Source organism: Squalius cephalus (genome assembly GCF_949319135.1).
Source record: "Squalius cephalus genome assembly, chromosome: 7".
NCBI classification, from domain to species: Eukaryota; Metazoa; Chordata; class Actinopteri; order Cypriniformes; family Leuciscidae; genus Squalius; species Squalius cephalus.
Genome location: NC_137128.1, coordinates 16,032,213 through 16,052,439, shown reverse-complemented (window position 1 = coordinate 16,052,439; position 20,227 = coordinate 16,032,213). Strand labels below are relative to the sequence as shown.

At 39.2% G+C, this 20,227-nt stretch overlaps 1 protein-coding gene across 7 annotated transcripts; it reads right to left on the bottom strand.

Annotated features, from left to right (window-relative positions):
- Positions 1-409: 409 nt before the first annotated feature.
- wdr33 (WD repeat domain 33) lies at positions 410-20,196 on the bottom strand. Of its 7 annotated transcripts, none has more exons than XM_079877273.1 (23): positions 19,697-20,196; positions 17,185-17,397; positions 17,030-17,098; positions 16,838-16,942; positions 16,619-16,714; positions 16,356-16,507; positions 14,735-14,832; positions 10,880-11,006; positions 9,033-9,187; positions 8,868-8,946; positions 8,626-8,736; positions 8,254-8,348; positions 8,079-8,165; positions 7,836-7,975; positions 7,576-7,728; positions 6,715-7,452; positions 6,541-6,604; positions 5,601-5,841; positions 5,425-5,496; positions 5,006-5,151; positions 4,816-4,917; positions 3,810-4,004; positions 410-1,544 (listed from the first exon to the last, which is right to left on the bottom strand). In XM_079877273.1, exons 2-23 carry the CDS (start codon positions 17,386-17,388, stop codon positions 1,375-1,377), a joined length of 3,399 nt encoding a protein of 1,132 aa, XP_079733399.1. In that variant the 5' UTR covers positions 17,389-17,397; positions 19,697-20,196; the 3' UTR covers positions 410-1,374. The 7 variants fall into 7 exon arrangements, with proteins under 7 accessions (XP_079733399.1, XP_079733398.1, XP_079733400.1 ...); XM_079877272.1 differs by having other exon boundaries at positions 19,989-20,196; XM_079877274.1 differs by having other exon boundaries at positions 5,601-5,838; positions 19,989-20,196.
- Between the last annotated feature and the right edge of the window lie 31 nt (positions 20,197-20,227).

Below are 20,227 nucleotides of genomic sequence, written 5' to 3'. Positions count from 1 at the left end.
ACAGGGTCAAAGCTGGGCTGATCTGTTCTCCTGGTGATCTACCTTCCTGCCAAGTTTAGATGAACTCGAAACACACCTGAACCAATCAAGGCTTTGGAGGTAGTTAAAAAATACACATGCATGTAAAGGTGGGTTGAAATGAATGAGCAGTCTTTTCGCTCCACTGACTTCCTTCCAATCATACCCATGCAATTGTGGGAGACTGGAAAAGCAAGCTCATGAAAAAATAAAAGTTTGTGAACTGACTTGCACATTCACAACGAGAAGACGTGACTAATAGAGGATCTCAGTCTAGCGTGACTTCGCTTCTGTAGGGAACATGGATCTCCAGAAGCAGGACTGACACTCCCACCTTCAAGAGTTCATATCAGTGTAATAAAAACACACAAAGGAGTGGGTGAAACCAAAGTAACGACAAGAGCAGAGAGAGTTTACATAAATTTTGCACATTCTATTATGGTTTCATACAAAAAAAGGACAAAACAATATGACAATTTTGTGACAAACTGTACACATAGGAACAAAGTCTGCAGCTTCGTCTCTCAGAGTAGCCTGGTAATGTTACAGAAATATTATCTCCATTATTTTACATAAAAATGAAATTAAATAAACATTGCTGAGTCACTGGGGGAACGCAACATTCAAAAGACCATTTTTCTCTAGTAATAGACATAGTCCTCAAGACGATGCCTAGAGGCCTTTTACCTAGATTGAGTTGCATTTGCTGGCTGACAGAATCTGACTGAGGAATTCAATGGTACACAATATGTTTTGTGTTTGATACATCAGAATCATTGAGGCCAAAAGAAAAAAAGGAAAGACACAGGGGGCTCGGGTGCTGGTACAAATTCAGTTGCCATTGTCCAAGTGAACCACAAAGCAGGTCAGCTGCTCAGTGCAGGGAAGGGATTTCTCTTAAGCATCTACAGAGAGTTGTACCATGCATCACAAATACAGTTTCCTGGACCACAAACACAAGTCCATTACAAGAGATGTTTCTTGTCACACCATGATGTGTCCCCAGTTATTATTCTCACAATTGACGTAAGGTCAGAACAAATCCCACGTGTCACAAGTACACCAATCAGGTGGCAAGAGGCATCATAAGCCAAAACATTTGGCTCTGGATAACTGGTACCCACCACCTTCCGTCTGATACATCATAGAGAAAAAGCTAAGCCTTAGCCACCAATTAAGGGTTCCACGCTGATTTATACTGAAGTGCTTCCAGACACCTGTCCAAGCCTGGAAGCACCTGAAAACTGTTCAGACCCTCAAGGAAGCTGATTTTGTAGCCATGTGTGGTTCTTTGATGTCCCGTGTCCTCATTGTGGTTTTGCCTCAGTGTTCCCAGAGAAGCAGGCGTGACCATTACTACCGGCCGCGACCGCCCCTCATAACACCGCGTGGAGCCCCTCGTCTGACATTTGGACCCACATTGGGACCAGGACCCCCTGGGTTAGGCGGCCCACCACGGCCCCATCCACCTCTTCCTCCCCGTGATGGAGGCCCATACCCACCTTCCTCTCTTGGTGATGGCCGACCTATGGGGAGTTGAATAATATTAGTATGCAGAATGCCATATTATGTATTTTACTTTAAAGGGGTCATGAGTTGAGAAATCAAATTTTCCTTGAGATTTTGATATATGAAAGGTAATCGTAAAACGAGGGATCTGCGAATTGGCCTACTTGTGACGTCAGAGAGCAGTGAAACACCGCCTCAACAGAAGACCAACGCCTAATTCTGTAGCCCTGCCCACCAATTCGCACATGATTTGTAATAGGTAAATAACATAGGCCTACGTGGCGCTAAACCGAATCGAGCTACCAAGCAATAAAATGCCGCTGAGGATTACAAAATATTGTGCAGTGCCTGGCTGTGGAAGAACACAGTCGCTGCATAAGCTCAGATTCCAATTTTAGGAATGCGTGGTTGAACTTTATTCTTAAAGGGCACCTATTATGCAAAATTCACTTTTACATGGTGTTTGAACATAAATGTGTGTTGGCAGTGTGTGAGCAAAACCACCCTAGAATGATAAAAATCCACCCAGTAGTTTTTTTACTATCTCAATAAATCATAAGCACTGTCTCAGAACACCCTGTTCTAGATTTTCCTCACTGTGACGTAGAAATGAGCTAAGCCCCACCGACGTGATTTGATTGACATCTGGTTTTGGCATAGACCCCGCCCTCGGTGATCTGCATCCTCCATTGTTTCAGCGACAGCCGGTAATGTCTCCTAAGAAGTGTGTTGTGGGATGTAAATGGACATACTAGTCTTCACTGACATCAGAGCCACTGAAAACGCAGCGGATGGATTTTATTTATGAAGAAAAGGCACCACTTAAACTTCCTAAATACGAGATTCATTTTCTGACTGACTGTTAACGAGGGTCAAAGTTAATCCTAGAGTGTGGATCGTTGCCTAATTCGCGATCCAACGTCACCTCCAGAAAAAGTAAGTGTATTTTATGATTTTTGAGCAAATAGTCATTTCAATCGATGTCAGCCAGTTCAACAACAAATGCGTCTAAAGCTATTTATTGTCGTCATCATAGGATGTCTCAACAAACAACGTCAGACAGTTTTATGTCACGTAGGCATTTTTTTTGCAGCATTAACAAATGTAAATAAATTAAGGTCTGCTCTATCTCCATAGACAGTAGGCTATATAAACGTCTATCTCCCTCCCCTTAAGAAAAAAAAAAAAAAAATTCGTTTGTACTTCACAGTAGTGTGTGTGTGTGTGTGTGTGTGTGTGTGTGTGTGTGTGTGTGTGTGTGTGTAGTTTCAAAAAATTGCGCGAACGTTATCACAGTTCGTGTGTGTGTGTTGCACATCCATAATGGCAAAAGGGACGCGATTAAAACATTGTAAGTACATAAATGTATCAAATAACCATTCCGAGACGTTTAGTCCATTCTCATTCGTGTTTATTCTGTGCCGGAGTCTCTTCATCATCTAGGTCCAGCAGCAGGGCGGGGATATGCAGCTCATTTACATTTAAAGTGGTAGACGCCAAAACAGCTCTTTTTAAAACAGGCCCCAAAAATGACATTTTCAAATGGTTATAATAAATGAACTGTGGGGTATTTTGTGCTGAAACTTCACAAATACATTCTGGGGACACCCAAGACCAATATTACATCTTCTAAAAAGGGGCATAATAGGTGCCCTTTAAGGAAGTTCCAGCTCACATGGGTAAGCCATTGTGCATTTAATCGCTTCATTTCACCGCGGATTCGTACATAAGACACGGGTCAAGGCTGGATTTGCAGACAGAATATGATTTAAAAACGATGCTGTGCATTGCTGTATATATATGCTGTATATTGGATCCGGCAGGAATGGTGCAACACACTTATTTGAGTAAAAAATATTTTTTATATGTGCTAGAATTACATTGTTACAGATCGTTTGATATCTACTGATCCTGCGATTCGTGATGAGACTCTGGGTCGAACATGTATGGGCGAATCATTCCGGTTGCCATTTTTCCACATGGGAAGTTTTCAAACAATTCCCCACGTGAAACTCATTTTAATATGCAAAACTGTTATCCAATCATAGCAGTGGGTTTTTACTTCCAAGTCTTCAATGCGGCACGCCCATAAAAACCGGGCGTTTCAGGAGCTAGGCGCAAAACCGGTAGAAAATAGCCTATTACTTACTCATTATGATGTTTTTGAATGTAAAAACCACGCGGAACGTCATAAGTTGACTTCAGACAACAGTATAATTTTTTTTTAAAAGCCAGTTCATTACCCCTTTAAAACAAATCATTGTCACTTATCCATCACTCACCTGCTCTGTCATCAGGCACTGCACCAGGGGAGTCCATGTCACCAGTGCCTGGTCCGTCATGCCATGGGCGTTTGCGTGGGGGCAGCGAGGCCATATCCATGCCCTGTAGAGAGGAGGAACGCTCTCGACTGGCTGGAGACGGACTGTCATGTATGTTGTGGTCTGGCCGCTGACCATCCCGATAACTCTCATGACCTGAACACACACATACACACCAACATGAATTTGATTGGATCTTTGATGTTAAGATTGAACTATGCCTTTACATAAAGCTTAAGTTAAAATTACACTACGGGACTAAGAAAAAAAAAAAAAAAAAACTGCTTTACTGTTTATATTATGCAACATCTGTTTTCTTGAAGCACATGTGGACACACTATATCAAGTGTAGATGATGTTTCAAAAATATCCACCTGAATAGAGCTTTGAAATTTACTGTGTAATAAGTTTTCTCATGAAAACATAAAAAAAAGTAAAAAAATAAATAAAACTTCAAGTGGCCGACACAATAGCAGTTTTAGGCTCCATGTATGTTTTGATTTTTTACTTGGTGCTGAAAAATGAATCTGAAAAACAAAGAAATGAAATGGAGCAAGACAATAATTAAGACAGAGATGGGCACCAAGGGCTTTCCGTTCTTCATAAAGAATTCCAAGTAAGGTTACGGGCTGCCCACAAACTATACCCTGTTGTCACCTAGTCTAATATTTAAGGTTTTAAACAGACCCCATCCTGTCATCTCCTCATTGGTCATTTCATGTCACTGCTCTCACTACATTGCTTACACTAAAAGATGTCCTTGTTTCTGAGGCAAGTTAGAGACTATGTTGAAATCCACACACCTAACTGGCCCGTCATCCAATTTGGCGTTGATCTGACTTTTTTGTTGTTGCAAAAAATGGAAAATGTGGGCTAAAATCATTTAGTGTGCACTCAGCTTTATGGCCGCACGTCTTACTGCACTGCAACAAGAACATTTATTGGCATCCCCTTCATGCACTTCTACCTGAATCTCGCCCTCCCTCCCAGCCCTCCTGGTTTCTTCCTCCTTCATAGTGAGAGGGATAATCATCAGGAGTTGGGAGAAGCCCCTTTCTTCCTACACCACCTAAGAAAGATGTCATGTTCAAACCTGACACCTCAGTTTTAATAGACGCAACGTGAGCTCAAGGACTGGTGAATGGAATAGGATCTACCTCCTCTTGGTGGCCCACCACGTGGTCTTCCTCTTCCTCCCCATCCTTGGCCCATGTCTTCTTGGGAATCAAAGCTCTCATCTCCGCCATACTCCTCTTGGAAGCCGCCCATTCCACCACGCCCACTTGGGCCACCTCTCCTGTATCTGTACATTCAGAGAGAGACAAAGAAAAATCAAGTATTTATCAATCAGTGGACAATTCTGGTCAAAGATCAGAAAATGTCTGTACAGGCTCATGCTAAAGAGTATACTTTGAAACGGTTGAACGATCGACAGGCAGAAAAGGAAGCATACCTCAGACTTTAGTGTCATGTTTCAGTCTTAAGAATCATTTTGAATAATTTGTATTTCTTTCTTTCTGCCAGAACACAGTAAAGCTAATTCTTGGCTAAATCTCAGGTTGCACGCAACACTTACGAATCATCTCCATGCGGTGGCCGTCTCTGCCTCTGGTCAAACTCCTCACCAGAACCCTCATACCCATCATACCTGTAAAGATGTCACCAGACACAAATTTCACATTCTAATCCATATAACTCAAGACATTTAAGAAAATCAGAATATATATTCATGTTGTGCTGAATGTAGCATACCTGTCGTGTCCCATGTACTCTCCATCATGTGAAGAAAACCTTTCCTGGCCCTCCCATTGGCCTCCTCTGTGACCTCCAGAGTATTCCTGTCCCGAACCCCCAGGGCCTCTTCTCCAGCCCTCTTGATAACCCCCATCATCACCCCAGTACTGGCCTCCATCAGAGCCCTGACCAGCTCCTCCTGGGCCTTGTCGCTCCGATGGGGGTCCCATGTGATGGTTAGGTCCTCGAGGAGCATCTCCTTATAAAAACAGACAAGGAGAGCACAAACAAGTCATTATTAACTTTCACACACTAGTTTTGATTAAATCATCTTGCATATGTGTTATTAAACCTTAACCATAAAATCACACCGGAACATTCAAATCTGTGTTGGCGTTGACCCAGAGAAAGCATTTATCAGCTTCACAAATATTCTTTTCAATCACAGTATCATTATTTCTGCTACAAATATTCATAATCACAGAAGTACCAGGATAAAAGTTTATAGTTTGGATAAAAACACTGATGTCTACAGAAGCAATCAAAATAGAGCAAATCACCTTTTGAAAGTAATTTGGTGCTTTAAATAACGATTGTATAGATTACATTGTTACACCACCAGGTGGCGACAAGTGACTGATAAAATGTCATTGAATCATTCATTCAAAAGATTTGTTCAAAAACAGATTAATCCAGTAATGAAACAAGTGAATTATTTATGAGTGAGCCATTGAATCATTCTTTCAAACCAAGTTTTTAAAATAATTCAGATAAATTGCAGCAATCAATATTTTATCAGTACCTCTAGTAAATCACGTTATTTTGTTTAGTTGTCTGTTCGGAATCATGGGAGAATCGTGATCTCTGTTCGAAACCAAAAATCGTGATTCTCAATTTTTCCAGAATGGTGAAGCCCTAATATGAGTAACATTTCTTCCTTCAAGAGGCTGAGCATTACCTTTCCCATTAGGACCCTGTTGTCCCATTCCATGCATCATTGACTGAGGCCCAGGATTCTGTCCCTGAAAGACATGCACAAAATTTCAGCAATAGAAGCTACACTGACATTTATTCAGTTACATCTCTTTGTCCTAAACATTCACAGATGTGTTCATTCCAACGGTTTCTTCACCTGGTTGAACTGTCCTCGGTTTCCATCACCCATGTGTGGTGGTTTGCCTTGCATGTATGGTGGAGGGCCCTGCATATTGCCTGGAGGTCCTTGCATGTTTCCTGGTGGCCCCTGCATGTTGTTTGGTGGTCCATGCATACCCCCTGGAGGAGGCCCCATTCCATGCATATTTCCCATGCCCTGCATATTGCCATGAGTCCTGGGTGGAGGCCCCATCATACCCCCTTGCATGGGTCCCTGATGGCCCATCATGTTTCCATGAGGCACAGGCCCCCTCATGTCCTGATGCATCATTCCACCCTGTGGAGGCCCCTGTCCTCGCGGTGGTGGTCCCATCATACCGCCTGGAGGTCCACCAGAACCAGGGGGCATTCCTCCAGGGGGGGGTCCTTGCATACCTCTGGGGCCTGACATGCCAGGAGGACCCTGGGGTCCCATGTTCCTGTGAGGGCCAGGATGACGTGGAGGTCCCATCATGCCCTGTGGAGGAGGACCCTGGTGCATAGGTCCTGGTGGGCCCATTTGGCCGGAAGATATGAATGGACCAGGTATTCCACCTGGTCCCACTGGAGGCATGTTGTGCGGCATTTGTTGTGGAGGCATGGATTGAGGGAAGCCTTGTGTTGGAGGGGGCATCGGACCACCCTGCCCTGGAAAGGGAGGCACTGGCCCTGACTGTCCAGCAGGGGGAGGCATTCCCTGCTCTTGTAATTGTGCCATTCGATCCATCTTCAGTTGCTATAGACAAAAATATATTTTTTAATAAACATTAATTAACCAGTGTTGATATGCATAACATAGTGATGATTCACATGCTTACAGCATAATGCTAAAGCTGTACATGTAAGCATATTAGCTGACCTCGAGCAACATTGGGTTTGTATACTGCAGGGCAGCCATTTCCTGCTCAATCTCTGCTTGCGTCTTCTTCTTGCCATCTACTTTCTTCTCATCCTTCCTTTCTTTTGGAACCTCTCCAGGAGCCATTGCTGGAACCTTATTCTCTGCCCAGGCCTATTGAATGAGATAAAAAGTGAAGGACAGACAACTAGCCACAAGATCCAAACCACAGTATGTCTGGCAGTGCTACTAAAACATATGCATAAGTCCATCATACTGACCTGTTGAAACTGAGCTGGAATAGGTTTTGCATAAGGAACTTTTTTAGTCGGGGGCTTTTTTTGGTCCTTCAGCATAACCTCTTCCATTCCCCAGTCCAGCCCAGGGATGCTCATCTCAGGCTCTGCTACCATATCTTTTCCTAAGCACACAATCACAATTTATCAATAACCAACCAATTACCTATACATGAATGCATTGAACGTCAATAAATATTGACTGTGATCATGTATGTGTGTGCGAACCAGTTTGTTCTTGTTCCATGGCAGCCTTCAGCGTTTCTGGGATCCCCATGCCCGGAATGGCAGCAACATTATTGGTCTCCATGTCATCTAGAATTACCCCAGGATAAAGCATTATGAATTCATATGTACATCCTCTATAAGGCTTCCAAATTGCAAGAGGTCAAGGGACACTAACCATATTCCATCCCATCTTCTGACATTCCAGGCAACAAGTTCAGATTGTATCTGTCCCGCATCTTGTCCCCTGGCCGATTCCTTGTCCAAAATTTGCTGAGGGAGTGATCGCAGAGCAATGAGCTAAAATCTATGCATTGTTTCTGACGGTTCACTTAACTGTATGGAATTTATTTAATTTATCAATGTATTAATTTAAATCTTAATAAAGGAGTGTGGTAAATAGCATATTGTTTGCTGCAACAAGAAATGTAACAAAAATGTTAGCGAGAATTGGGAACTTCACTGTTATTGGTATTGGCAACTGAAATTTTGGTAAATGTAACAAACAACCCTGTGCCAACCACATGAAAGTTTTGTTACACTCACTCACCTGGTGTGGTCGTTAGACCCAGAACACAAGATGTGGCCCAGTGGATGCCAGGCTAAACTCCAGATCATTCCTTCATGAGCCATCTCCATTCCTCCCACTTCTTTCTCCACACTAGCAAAATATTTCAACCACATTAGCAGTCAAATAACATGCGATAAAGTAAAAATTTTGACGAAATTCAAGTTTCAATTTTGACTAAAGCTACCATATATGGATACAGAAAGCATCTGAACGGAGCTTACCCTACATTCCAAAATAGCAGCGATCCATCAGAGCCTCCACTGGCAAACATGCCTTCATGAACTGGGTGCCAGGCAACAGCTGCAAGTCGAAAAACATGAGTATAGTACACACTGCTTCACCACCACAAGAGCCATTCATACACTTTCTCATTAGGATTATAATACCTGTGGCTTCTTTCTTGTGTCCTCTAAAAATCTGTAGCTCCTCTTTGAGGTTGCGGATGTCAAACAGTTTGCATAAATGGTCACGCGACGCCGTCAACAGCCAGTTGCCATTGAGGTTCCACTTCACCTCCATGACAGTGTTTTTATGCGCATGTCTGAGGACAAAACAAAACCGAAAGATTAATAGCCCCACTTAATCGCTTTTAGTTGATTAAGTACGCCAATCCTTTAGCATAAAAAGTTTTTCAATGCAACTACAATTAATGCTAAAACAGCATACCACTTTTATTGTTAAATGGCTTAATACATCGAAGTAGCTCTTATCAAACCATTTGCGGTCTAATTTAGTATATTTTTTAAAGTTTATTTTTATTAAACATATAGGCATGGTTTAATTTCTCAGTCTACAGTGTAAAACTCAGAAGGCCTCAAGTCATAGAGTGCACTGTCTCCCTTTTAGTAGCTCTGAGCTAGGACTGTGAAATTAATCGTAATTAATTTTTTATTCTTGCTTCCAACGATTATGAAAACAAGATAGTCAAGGTAAAATGATTATTGCACCTTTATTTCATTCACAGCAGTGTGCTTTCTTTGCTCTCTAAAAGCCTAAACGTAACATCCAAATCAGCCAAATAAGTGAGCGTTGTAAAATGCAGTCTACTGTTGCTATTACTGCTTACTGTTTGATATTAAACAGATAAGCACATTAAGCCACAAAGGAGACACTGTTCCCCAGGTGGCGGTTCAAGATTGAGCCGAATGCGTATAAGCAAATGGGCTTCAGATACGCACCTAAACATGTACACAAAAATGTCAAAATGCCTTTTTGGATAGTATTCACGTAAACACTGTGGGTTAATGTACGCAGTAAATGAGTAAATGTACACAGTTGAGAAAGAACACATGTGTAACAGTATATAGGATCTGTGCATCAGCTCTTAAAGTGACAGCAGACTAATATACCAGCTGCATTCTGTCATTAATGATAATCAAACAACAAATGACAAAAGGTATTCAGTCAAGATCAGTGAGTGATTTTCCTAAGTAGCTTTAATAAAAATTAATCTATATTCAATATGTACAGTGAGACTATGCAGTGTTATTTTACATTTGATTATTCAATCTTTTTTTATAGGCCATTACATACTGTATCTGAATACCACGGTTAGTGCATCTTCCTGAAATTAAAACACTGTTTATTTAATTTGTATTTTCATTCTCTTGTAAGTATTTGTAAGTTTTGTTTGTAATTAGTTTCTTTGTTCTTATTGTATTGCTGACCGTTTTAATTAAGTAATTGTTTTGAGGACCCTTTTCTTACATTAGTTTACAATAGTATTGTTTTTTTGAAGCATTGATAATTGTGAAATTTCCCCGATATTTAAAATTACTCATATTGTGAAATAAGACTTTGATCACATCACCCACCAATAATCGTGTTAAATATTCTTGATTATGATTTTTGCCATAATTAAGCAGCCCAGACTGAGCACCAAATGCAACAACGATAAGGAGATGCTTTTGTTGTTGTTGAGATGTGTAAGTGTCGGAGGATTCATGCAAGAAAGATTAAGATGTGCACCTGTTATTTTCCTCTGCTTTAAGAACAGGAAGAGGATGGACTAATACAAACCAAAGATAACCCAACGAAAGACCATTTGTTGAGCAAAGTGTAAACAGGTTGCAAGAGACTGTATAAGAATGAGTTTTGAGTAAAATTGTTAGATAATCAGCTGGCATCGCTGCTTTGTTTATTGAAACGAAGTATATCTTTTGATACCTTGAACTCCTGACTCGAGAAGTTTCTACAGAGACAAAGATTGACTTCTGCCACCACACTAACTTACAGTGTTGCCAAACTTTGTCCAGTCTTTGGGTCCCAAAATTTGATAGGTTGCTGGCTGTCTTTGCTGCCGGACACCACCAAACCCTTTGTGGGATGCCAATCAACACACTTCACGTCTGCTCCATGTCCTGGAAACATATGTAGGTTTCGAATGAGTTTGTGACATAAAAAGAGAAACATATTGTGTATTTGCATATATTTTTCTTTAACATTTCAGAAAAACATTGTTACTCAAGAGTAACACTTTTATTGCTTTTGATCCCAAATTAAGCATTATGTTCCAAATATATGTGCCATAATATTTTACTACTCATTAATAAGCAAAGCCAGAACAAAACACATTTTATTGGATTAAACTCCATTATTAATCAAGTCACATGCCACTGAATTAGCAAAATAATAAATCTCATAAAATTCATAGACAAATGGGACACTTTGACTATCAAATAATGGCATTATTTAAAAGGGCACATCATGTGATTGTCACAAAAACATAGCTCAGAATAATAAAGTTAGCATGAGCTTGTTTATTAATTTATATTAATGTCTGGGTGAAGCTGCATGAATCCTTAGCTGCATTTTTAGTTGACAGATGAATGAACACTTGTGTGAGTTCTGTTGTTATGCAAATCTGTGAGATCTTTTAAAAGTAACTTCAAAAAGTTAACTAAAAAAAAAAGTTAACTAATAAAAATAGGACTCTTGCTTTTTTTTAATGATAAAAATCAGGCCCATTCTAGATCACTGTAACAGGGATAGTGCTATATCTTAAAGACACGTAGCATTCGGGAAAACAAACAACAACAAAAAAATGTGGAGAAGAAAGGTCTTACAATGTATGAAACCTATGCTAATCACATTTTTTCATGCAATACTTTATTTGTTTACAGTCCTAAGTCTGAACATTTTACTGCCAAATTGACAATATTGTGCCTTCTTTAATTCATTATTATTTCAATCATATGGAGATCCAGTAGGTCATAAATTGGGTGAAAGTAATCTCTTCTCTTTACTTAAATTTCAGGGCACTTTGTCACTGTCTTAACTGGTACACTATTGAAGTGCACATAGATGCAAATTTCAAACTACCTTCCAGCAAACTAGCATAAAAAAGTATATGCATCTTGTGAGGTTGAAATATTTGACCTCTCAAAAGTACACAAAGTACTCGACTTGAGTTGTTACAGGACAAAGGTTAAAAACCTAACATTAAGCACAAGCTTTATTTTTTATGTTTTATTTTATCACAAAGCTTCCATACCCAGTCACATTATTTTTTTGCATTAATCACACATTGAGTTTTCATGTTTTATGACTTTCAATAGACGTAGTGGTTTATATACTGTACAAACTGTATTCTATCCCCTTACACTAAACCTACCCATCACAGAAAACCTTCTGCATTTTTACATTTTTTCAAAATGTATAAGTTGTTTTCCTCATGTAGATAAAAAAAAAGTTTAGGATAATGCCATCTTTGTGGGGACATTTTGTCCCCATAACGCAGGACACACATACACACAAAAGAAAACATCTGAGATGAAAAGGACTGGCACTGTCATTGAACTGAATATTACACAACAACAACAGACTAAAATCCATAAGTCCCACCATGGTCATCATGTGTCAACTAATGGCTTTTTTTTTTTTTTTTTAAGTAGTTTAAGGTATTACATGTTCTTCAGTTTTATTACTTTTCAAACAAGAAGCCCATTACCATGTGATGATGTCTGTGCATTTAAGGTGGAATATTTTTTCCAAAATGGTGAAAGGTCAGGTTATACATTTCTCGCATACATAAATAAGTATGTTGCTGGTATTGAAAGAGACAAATGCCTCATCTTCACTACATTGTAATAAACACAAATATTTCAAATTATGCCAGAAGGATCAACTCTTTTTAAACTATAAGTCAACAGAAGTGAGCAGCAATTTTTCTTAAAGTGCTGAAACAGCAAGTACATTGTAACGAGCGATACAGGCAAGTGACGGTTTATTGGTTTGACGGTTGAAATGCTACAGTGCGTGCAGAATTATTAGGCACGTTGATTTTCTGATAATTTTTTTTCCCAGGCACATTTTACCAATTCCAAACCACATTAATCTTAACTACTATTACTTTTGTATTTTATCATTTGTAAGTGATAATTGTTCATGAAGGCTGGAAATAAAAAACGGCTAATATGCAGGTGTTACAGATAAAATAAGCCAAAAAATTGATTAAACTCGGACTGAAAAGTAAAAAAATATGAAATGCCCATGAGGAGGATGCAATACTAGAAATTGCAGTTAAGGCATGACTATTGGACAATGAAATGCTCATTGGGTCAGACAAAAACAGGTGGAGAAGAAAAGATGTTCACTGCAAAAGAATTAAGGTGAAGAATTAAGTGTGAAACCATCAGGAACCCTTTAGTCTCCAGTGCCACCATTTCCATTTTCTGGAACTGCAACCTCTCTCCTAACCTGAAGTCCGTTTTGCAGAGATGGACTATAAATTAACTAAAAAAAAATACTGCCAGACTCTGGAAAATGAATTCTTCAAACAGTGGTGCGAGAGGATGTGGTGCTGGTCCTTCAAGAGTCACTCTCAATCTGTCTGTCTATAAAGTCTTCATGTATTTTACTACACTTCAGCTTGTAAATCTTATTAAGTGGGGTCATTTTTTAGGATTCTTTACCCAACCGAAGTCTCTGAGATCCTGCCACCTTACACTTCTGGAGACTCCAGGTAAATTATTTTGCAGTGAACATGTTTCTTTACTTCTCCACCAGTTTTTGTCTGACCCAATAAGCATTTCACTGTCCAATAGTCATGCCTTAACTGCAATTTCTAGTATTGCATCCTCCTCATGGGCATTTAATAATTTTCGACTTTTCAGTCCGAGTTAAATCTCTTTTTTGGCTTATTTTATCTGTAAAAGAAAATGTGCCTAATAATTATGCACACCTGAATATAAGGCGTTTTACATTTCCAGTCTTCATGAAGAATTATATATCATTTATACATGATTAAATGCAAAAGTAATAGTAGTTATTAATATTAATGTGGTTTGGAATTGGTCAAATGTGCCTGGAAAAGAAAATGCTCAGAAAATCAACGTGCCTAATAATTCTGCATGCACTGTATACGCTAACCTAACTCAGCAAGTTTAAATTTGATTCTGTACTAGTGTGATTTTCAAAAGCAATACATGATGAGAGATGGCTTAAAGCTTATTCTGTTTAGCTATAAGAATCTTAAGTCATAGGAAAAAAGGTTAGAATTTTAAAGATAAAAAAAGATTGAGAAACAAAAATATTTAAACAATATCTTAACCTTTCTACTACAAAATGTTTTTTTTTTTTTTTTTGGCAGTAGTACTGCAGCAATAGTGCACCACATTATTAATGTTTTTTTTTACACAAGACTTTAATACCCAAAACACAGGGTTATTAGACGCAATAGTTTGCAGATACAAGCAATAAAATGCTCATACAGAAAGCTTTTTTTTTTTCATGTTCATGTGCATTAAATTTCCACAAGAAATTAAATTCCTAAAAAAAAGGTGTAAAAAAGACTATTAACAGAGAAATATATATATTTGGCATAAATAGATATCATAAAAAAGGATTTATCAGTAAAATATTAGTTATAATCTCAAATAAATAAATCTCTAATAAATATTTAAATTGCAGACCCATGAAAACTGCCAAAACATTGCAAGAACATGAAACTGATACCGCCAGCCCATGGTAAAGTGTGCAGATTTGTGTAAGAGACAACATGAAGACTTGTGTTTGTGAACCCAGATGACAGTGTAATTTTGTTCAAAGGAAAGCGTTTGTGAATATCTCCACATCTTATATAACATACCTCTCAGAATTCTTTCCTCATGACAGCGCAGAAAGTCCCAGATGCGTACAGTTCCATCATCAGAGCAAGTGGCAAATTTATTATCCGTAGGAGAGAAACTGAAGACACAGCAGGGAGAGAATCAACAATGAAGGACAACATAGCAGTTCTCTGTGGGCTGGACATCTTACAGGGGCGCTTTGAGTTGATCTGACAAGGAACCATCCATCTCTTTAGCAGACAGCTCACTCTACAGAACAGTCTTATCATACTCTCGCTTATTTATTTTTTTTCACATCTCTAATTTAAAAAAACAAAAACAATCAGATGCTAAAACTATGTGGGCTGCTCATAGACAGCACACAAGCTAAAAGGATTGCAATAGTTGAAACTGCCCACACATTTCCCTGAATTCTGAGCCCTGTCATACAACATCAGAAATAGGAATGAGCATATTAAAATTATTTACTTGTTTGGTTCGATCAGTGAACACAATCATCTCTACACAGACCACTCTTCCTTCCAGAGGGCACACAAGCTGGTTCAAGCATTTGGCAAAACTGAGCCTGCCTCAGTTTACCAACTCACTCTTTGACCTCCAAAAACACACCATTACTTTACTATTTCTACAGACAAATGAAGCAGAATTATCACACCACCTAACACCATGAAGTACTAGTGTTAACCACAGTGCTCAAAAGTTCTTAAGATTGCCACTGAAGTAAGCAAAAGCCTCTCTTCAGCAGGTTTTAATTCAACCCATGAGCCATTTGTATAAATTGATTACACTGGCTTTAAATTTGTGGCTTCCTTTTTTGTTTTTAAATATTGTAGGTGAAATTGCATTTTATTGCATCAGAAAGAACGTTACATGCCCTGCATTGTGTCTGAGTTAACAGAATGAAAAGGAGAGTGCCAGTGAATAAAAAAAAAACCTGGATTTCACTGTGAATGAAAATGTTGCCATGTGCATTTATACCCGTAGAGTTGCATCGAAGTGAAATATCTGACTTATTTATTCTTAAAAATCTTTATTTAGAGGCAGTATTTTTATTAGGGAAGACTTGTTTTATGGGACTGACTGAAAGTGTGGCACAGGCTCTGATGGCCAGTCGGGACAGCACAGCTCCTGTCTCAGTGTTAAACCATTGTGAACTGAAACTTGAAGTTGTGTAGTTTTCCTACAATTACACCAGCGCAAGGACAAGACAAGAGTCCAGCACCTCCAATACGGAGGCTCCATAAACCCTTCCAACAAACACGTTAGTCCCTGAGGGTCTTTTTAACGGACGTGTTTTTTTTATTTATTATTCTAGACTGCATGTTTCATCACCTTAGAATATAAATAATTGGAAATACTTTATTTAAAAGTGTGAGAAATACACCTTTTCTGTACAAAGTAATTATGTATATAAAAGATAAGGATACATAACTCATAAGCCACAGGTGACAAATAAATGCAGTGTTGCAACAACAACACACACACGTGTCAATAATAAAGGACATGAACATTGAGCAGCACAGGGAAGAGTATATCAGAACTGACAGCACTGAGGAGAGCCCCCTACAGGCAGAGCCCTGCCACTGCAGGGGCAGTAACAGGCTCGGGTTAACTACAGAAAATGGTAGATTTTGTATAGACCTGGCCTCTCTAATCGCCTCCTTGTGAGCCTGGAACATCTTGACGTTATTCATGTTGGACTGCCAGTACTTCACGTAACCTCCATGGTCAGCAGTCAACATCCACATGTCATTGTGAGACCAGGTCATTGCCCTGACAGGGCTGTCATGAGCCTATGAGAACAAAGAGAAGAAAAATTGATAAATAAGCAAGGGCCTTTTAGCAAGCTTATGAGGTTGAGGCAAGGTGATGTGAATCAAAACAAAAACATGGTCTCTGGTTACCTGCAGAATTGTCTCAAAGTTAAACGTGAGCCCATTCCATAAAGTGAACTCCCCGCTGGAGGCGCCCGTTACAAGCCGCCTGCCTTCAGGAGTCCACTATAAGAAGGGAAGTAAAGGATACAGAAATATTTAGAACAACCAAAGGACTTGGTTTTATGTGGAAAATTATGTATTTCAACTAGCATAACATACTTTTTAAAATACAAGCCTAACACTTACCCGCACAACAAAAACGGGGCATTTGACTTTGTTGGTGGAGGTTCTGACAAACTTTGTTGTAACAGCATTCATAGAGTTATTAAGCATACCAACTGGAGGAACAAGCTGCAAGAAAAGTAAGTATTTTATTAGATATATGAACTTGAAGGAAAAACATACAGAGCTGAGCAAAGTAGTAGTAGTAAAACATACATCATTGTAGCAGCCTGCATCTGGTTGAATAGCACGGAAATCTCGATGATCTCGCTGCCACAATCGATTCTGAAATACAGCAATTAGCCAAATATTAAGATTGCTAGAAGAGGGAGGCTCTGTTTATGTTAGTTCATTTTTTTTCAGGATTATACCTCAAGATATCTGATGACAGATGGATTATAGTCAATGGTCTTGCGGTTGACAGCTTTCCTCATGCGCTTGCCATCAAAAGTGAGCTGCTGCATGGCCTGCTGCTGGGCAAAGTCCGGCCTCTTGTAGAACAGCTGCCGAGGAGCCTGGTGCTGGAACCGGGGCATGTGGAAGAACCGGGGAGGGGAGCCGATATCGGTCGCCATGTTTGACACCTGGAGATGTGAAGGGAAGGACATTTACTACAGGTTTCGGCTCACTTTAAATGAATAAAAATTAACCAATTGCACAGGTCAATGGAAAATGTAACATACAGAGAGACAAAAGATCAAAATCACATCTGCACCATAAGACCATCAACTGGTGAATAAGAAACATCTAATTCTACAGCACAAGGAAACTGTGAACTGCATGTCATAACTTAAGCAACAACAACAACATAAAATAGATACTGCGATCAATCAATATGGTTCTTCAGGATGTGAAGAGAGTATTCAGAAAGAATAAACAGAGTAATTAAGTGAAGATAGACAACAGTACACAAAATAGGGTAAAGACTTTGTAATCAATCCAAAGAAATTATCATAATTATAAATGAAGCTATGGCATGGTGCAAGTGATATCAAAGCAACCCCAAGTTGATTTTAGAAACCTTTTCCGGGGCAGGATAATTTTACATGTCAGAGAACTAACATCAATGTTTGTTGGTGTTGAGTATCTGGAAACGGGCAATTCCACGCAAAAATGTCACATCCATAACGCCAACTAAATACCATTGCATTGTGTTGGTGTTATGGATGTGACAGTTTTGCACGGAATTGCCCAAACACACTCCATGCTCAAAATTAACTGAACCATGAGTAAAATATGGCAGCATCTAAAGCAGTTATTAATGTTATTAAAACACAGATGAAAACAGACATTTACCCTTAACAACTTTTAAGAAAGCAGCACAAAGAGAAAAATCAAAGGCCTCTGAGTGAGTTCACGTAGCGTAACAGCGCAGCGCTTCTGGGTTGTACGTCAGAACGTAGGCTCACTATTGGCCGACGCTGGTCATGTGTGTGATGCTGGCCAATAGTGAGCCATGTTCTGATGTACAACCCCGAAGCGCTGCGCTGTTACACTACATGAACTCACTCAGAGGCGCACACAGAAGAAAATAAATAGTTGAATAAAGTCATTATTTTTGTGTTTTTGCGCACAAATGGTATTCTTGTCACTTGATAAACTTATGGTTGAACCACTGTAGTCACTTGGACTATTTTAAACATTGTCATAACTAACTTTCTGGGCCGGCAAGTTTCAATAACATAGAAGCCTATGGAGGAGTGAGCCAGCTCTCAGATTTAATCAAAAATATCTTAATTTGTGTTCCGAATATGAACAAAAGTCTTACGGGATTGGAACAACATGAAGGTGAGTACTGACAGAATATTAATTTTTGGTTGAACTATCCCTTTAAAGGATAAAATACTTCACTCATAAGTATATAATTGTGTGTCAATAAAATTGTGCCATGGTCAGGGTGGCTTGAGTCCAATCCCATTCTGGACCCCTTCTTTGTCTATGGCTGGAGCAGTGATTCTCAACTGGTGGGTCACATCCCCCCAACAAATTAGAAATCAGTTCTGTATCCGTTCAGGGCTAATTAACCTGTCATTTGGTAGATACTAGTGAAAGTATGATGCTGGTTGAGGTTGGCACATAAAGTACATTTTTAGGTAAAGAAAAAAGAAAAAAAAAACATTTTCCCAGTGTGTTGTGTCACATCTTGATGTCTAATGTAAAATCTGCATCCTTAACCAATACCATTTGCGAAGCACTGCGAAGTACCCTAACCACCTTAAAACCTGTGCAAATGATTAATTATTAAAAAAACATACATTTTATTTCACCCTCACAGAGACCAAGAAATTCATACAGCTATTGTGCATCATCCAGTGCATTAATTATACATATAAAAGGCACTACACATACAATCAAAACCCAGTTCTTCTGCACAAAAGTAATCATTAACATTACCAAAAAATTGAATGAAAAAAAGTACGTTTAACAGAATAAAAGTGAGAACATTGTCTGTGACTAACGTGTATTTTGATATATGACAATATAGATGCTGTATATGTATGTAAGATTGATTATATATTCAACTAGTTTTTAAGAGTAAACTTTAGCAGTAGAAGGAACGAATTTAAGAGACAAACATTTTGTCCATCCAATGGCCTTTTCTCAAATATATTCCGAGTCGACTTAGAGCAATGTAACTGTTAAGAAATCTTCAGTTATGTGGGTAACATTGACGTGTTTGTGAAGACCAGTAAAACATTTTTAGAGTTAGTTTCATGTGTTTTCTTTAGGTGGCGTTACATCCCGCATTGATGTAATAACGCAGAGCTCAATTACAAACAAATTTAAAAACCAACAAATCATGAATCAAGTATTAAAGACATGTATCTCTTAAATGCAGACACTAAACAAAACGTGAATTGCTGGTTGATGCATCATTTATACCTGTAATCTCTTGTTTGAGGTCGTAAATGTCTCTTCAGTTCGAGGTCTGTTAGCTGTTAGCCGTTAGCCAGCTAACACACAATACCTGACGCTACCACAGGCCCTCACAAACACGGCACATTTCCGCCGTCTACCAAAATGAGAATAGAATCTCCTTTAAAAAGGCGTTTATTTGAGAGCAGAATGTGTCCACTGAAGCAGATAATTGTGTGCTGGCTGTGAGAGGTTATTTCTTTCCTGTCTCCCGCAAAGCGTGTTTAAATGGCGCCCGGTCAATACTTGAGAAACTCACCCAAAATATCCAGTGCTGACTGAGTCTATATACCTAAATTTAACACACGACTCTTCCTTGTGGAGACTGTTGTAGTCTCTTTCTGAAAATGAAATGTCAACTGTCTTCAAATTACGCGTCAATTTAATTTTTTTTTTTGCATTAAATTACCCCCCCTGCCTCCATCTCGAGGCTTCCTCTCATTCTCGTCGCTTTGAACTCCAAAACGACGTCATGACGTCAGACGTATCGGCGGGAGA

What these genes read in the sequence shown, in the direction of transcription:
- wdr33 (XM_079877273.1), bottom strand. Translation starts at nt 17,388, where the DNA reads ATGGCGACCGATATCGGCTCCCCTCCCCGGTTCTTCCACATGCCCCGG. An exon ending in ATGCAGGCTGCTACAATGAT is followed by an intron (nt 16,943 to 17,029) that starts GTATGTTTTACT and finishes CTTTTCTTGCAG; the next exon opens with CTTGTTCCTCCAGTTGGTAT. An exon ending in TGAGGAAAGAATTCTGAGAG is followed by an intron (nt 11,007 to 14,734) that starts GTATGTTATATA and finishes ATATGTTTCCAG; the next exon opens with GACATGGAGCAGACGTGAAG.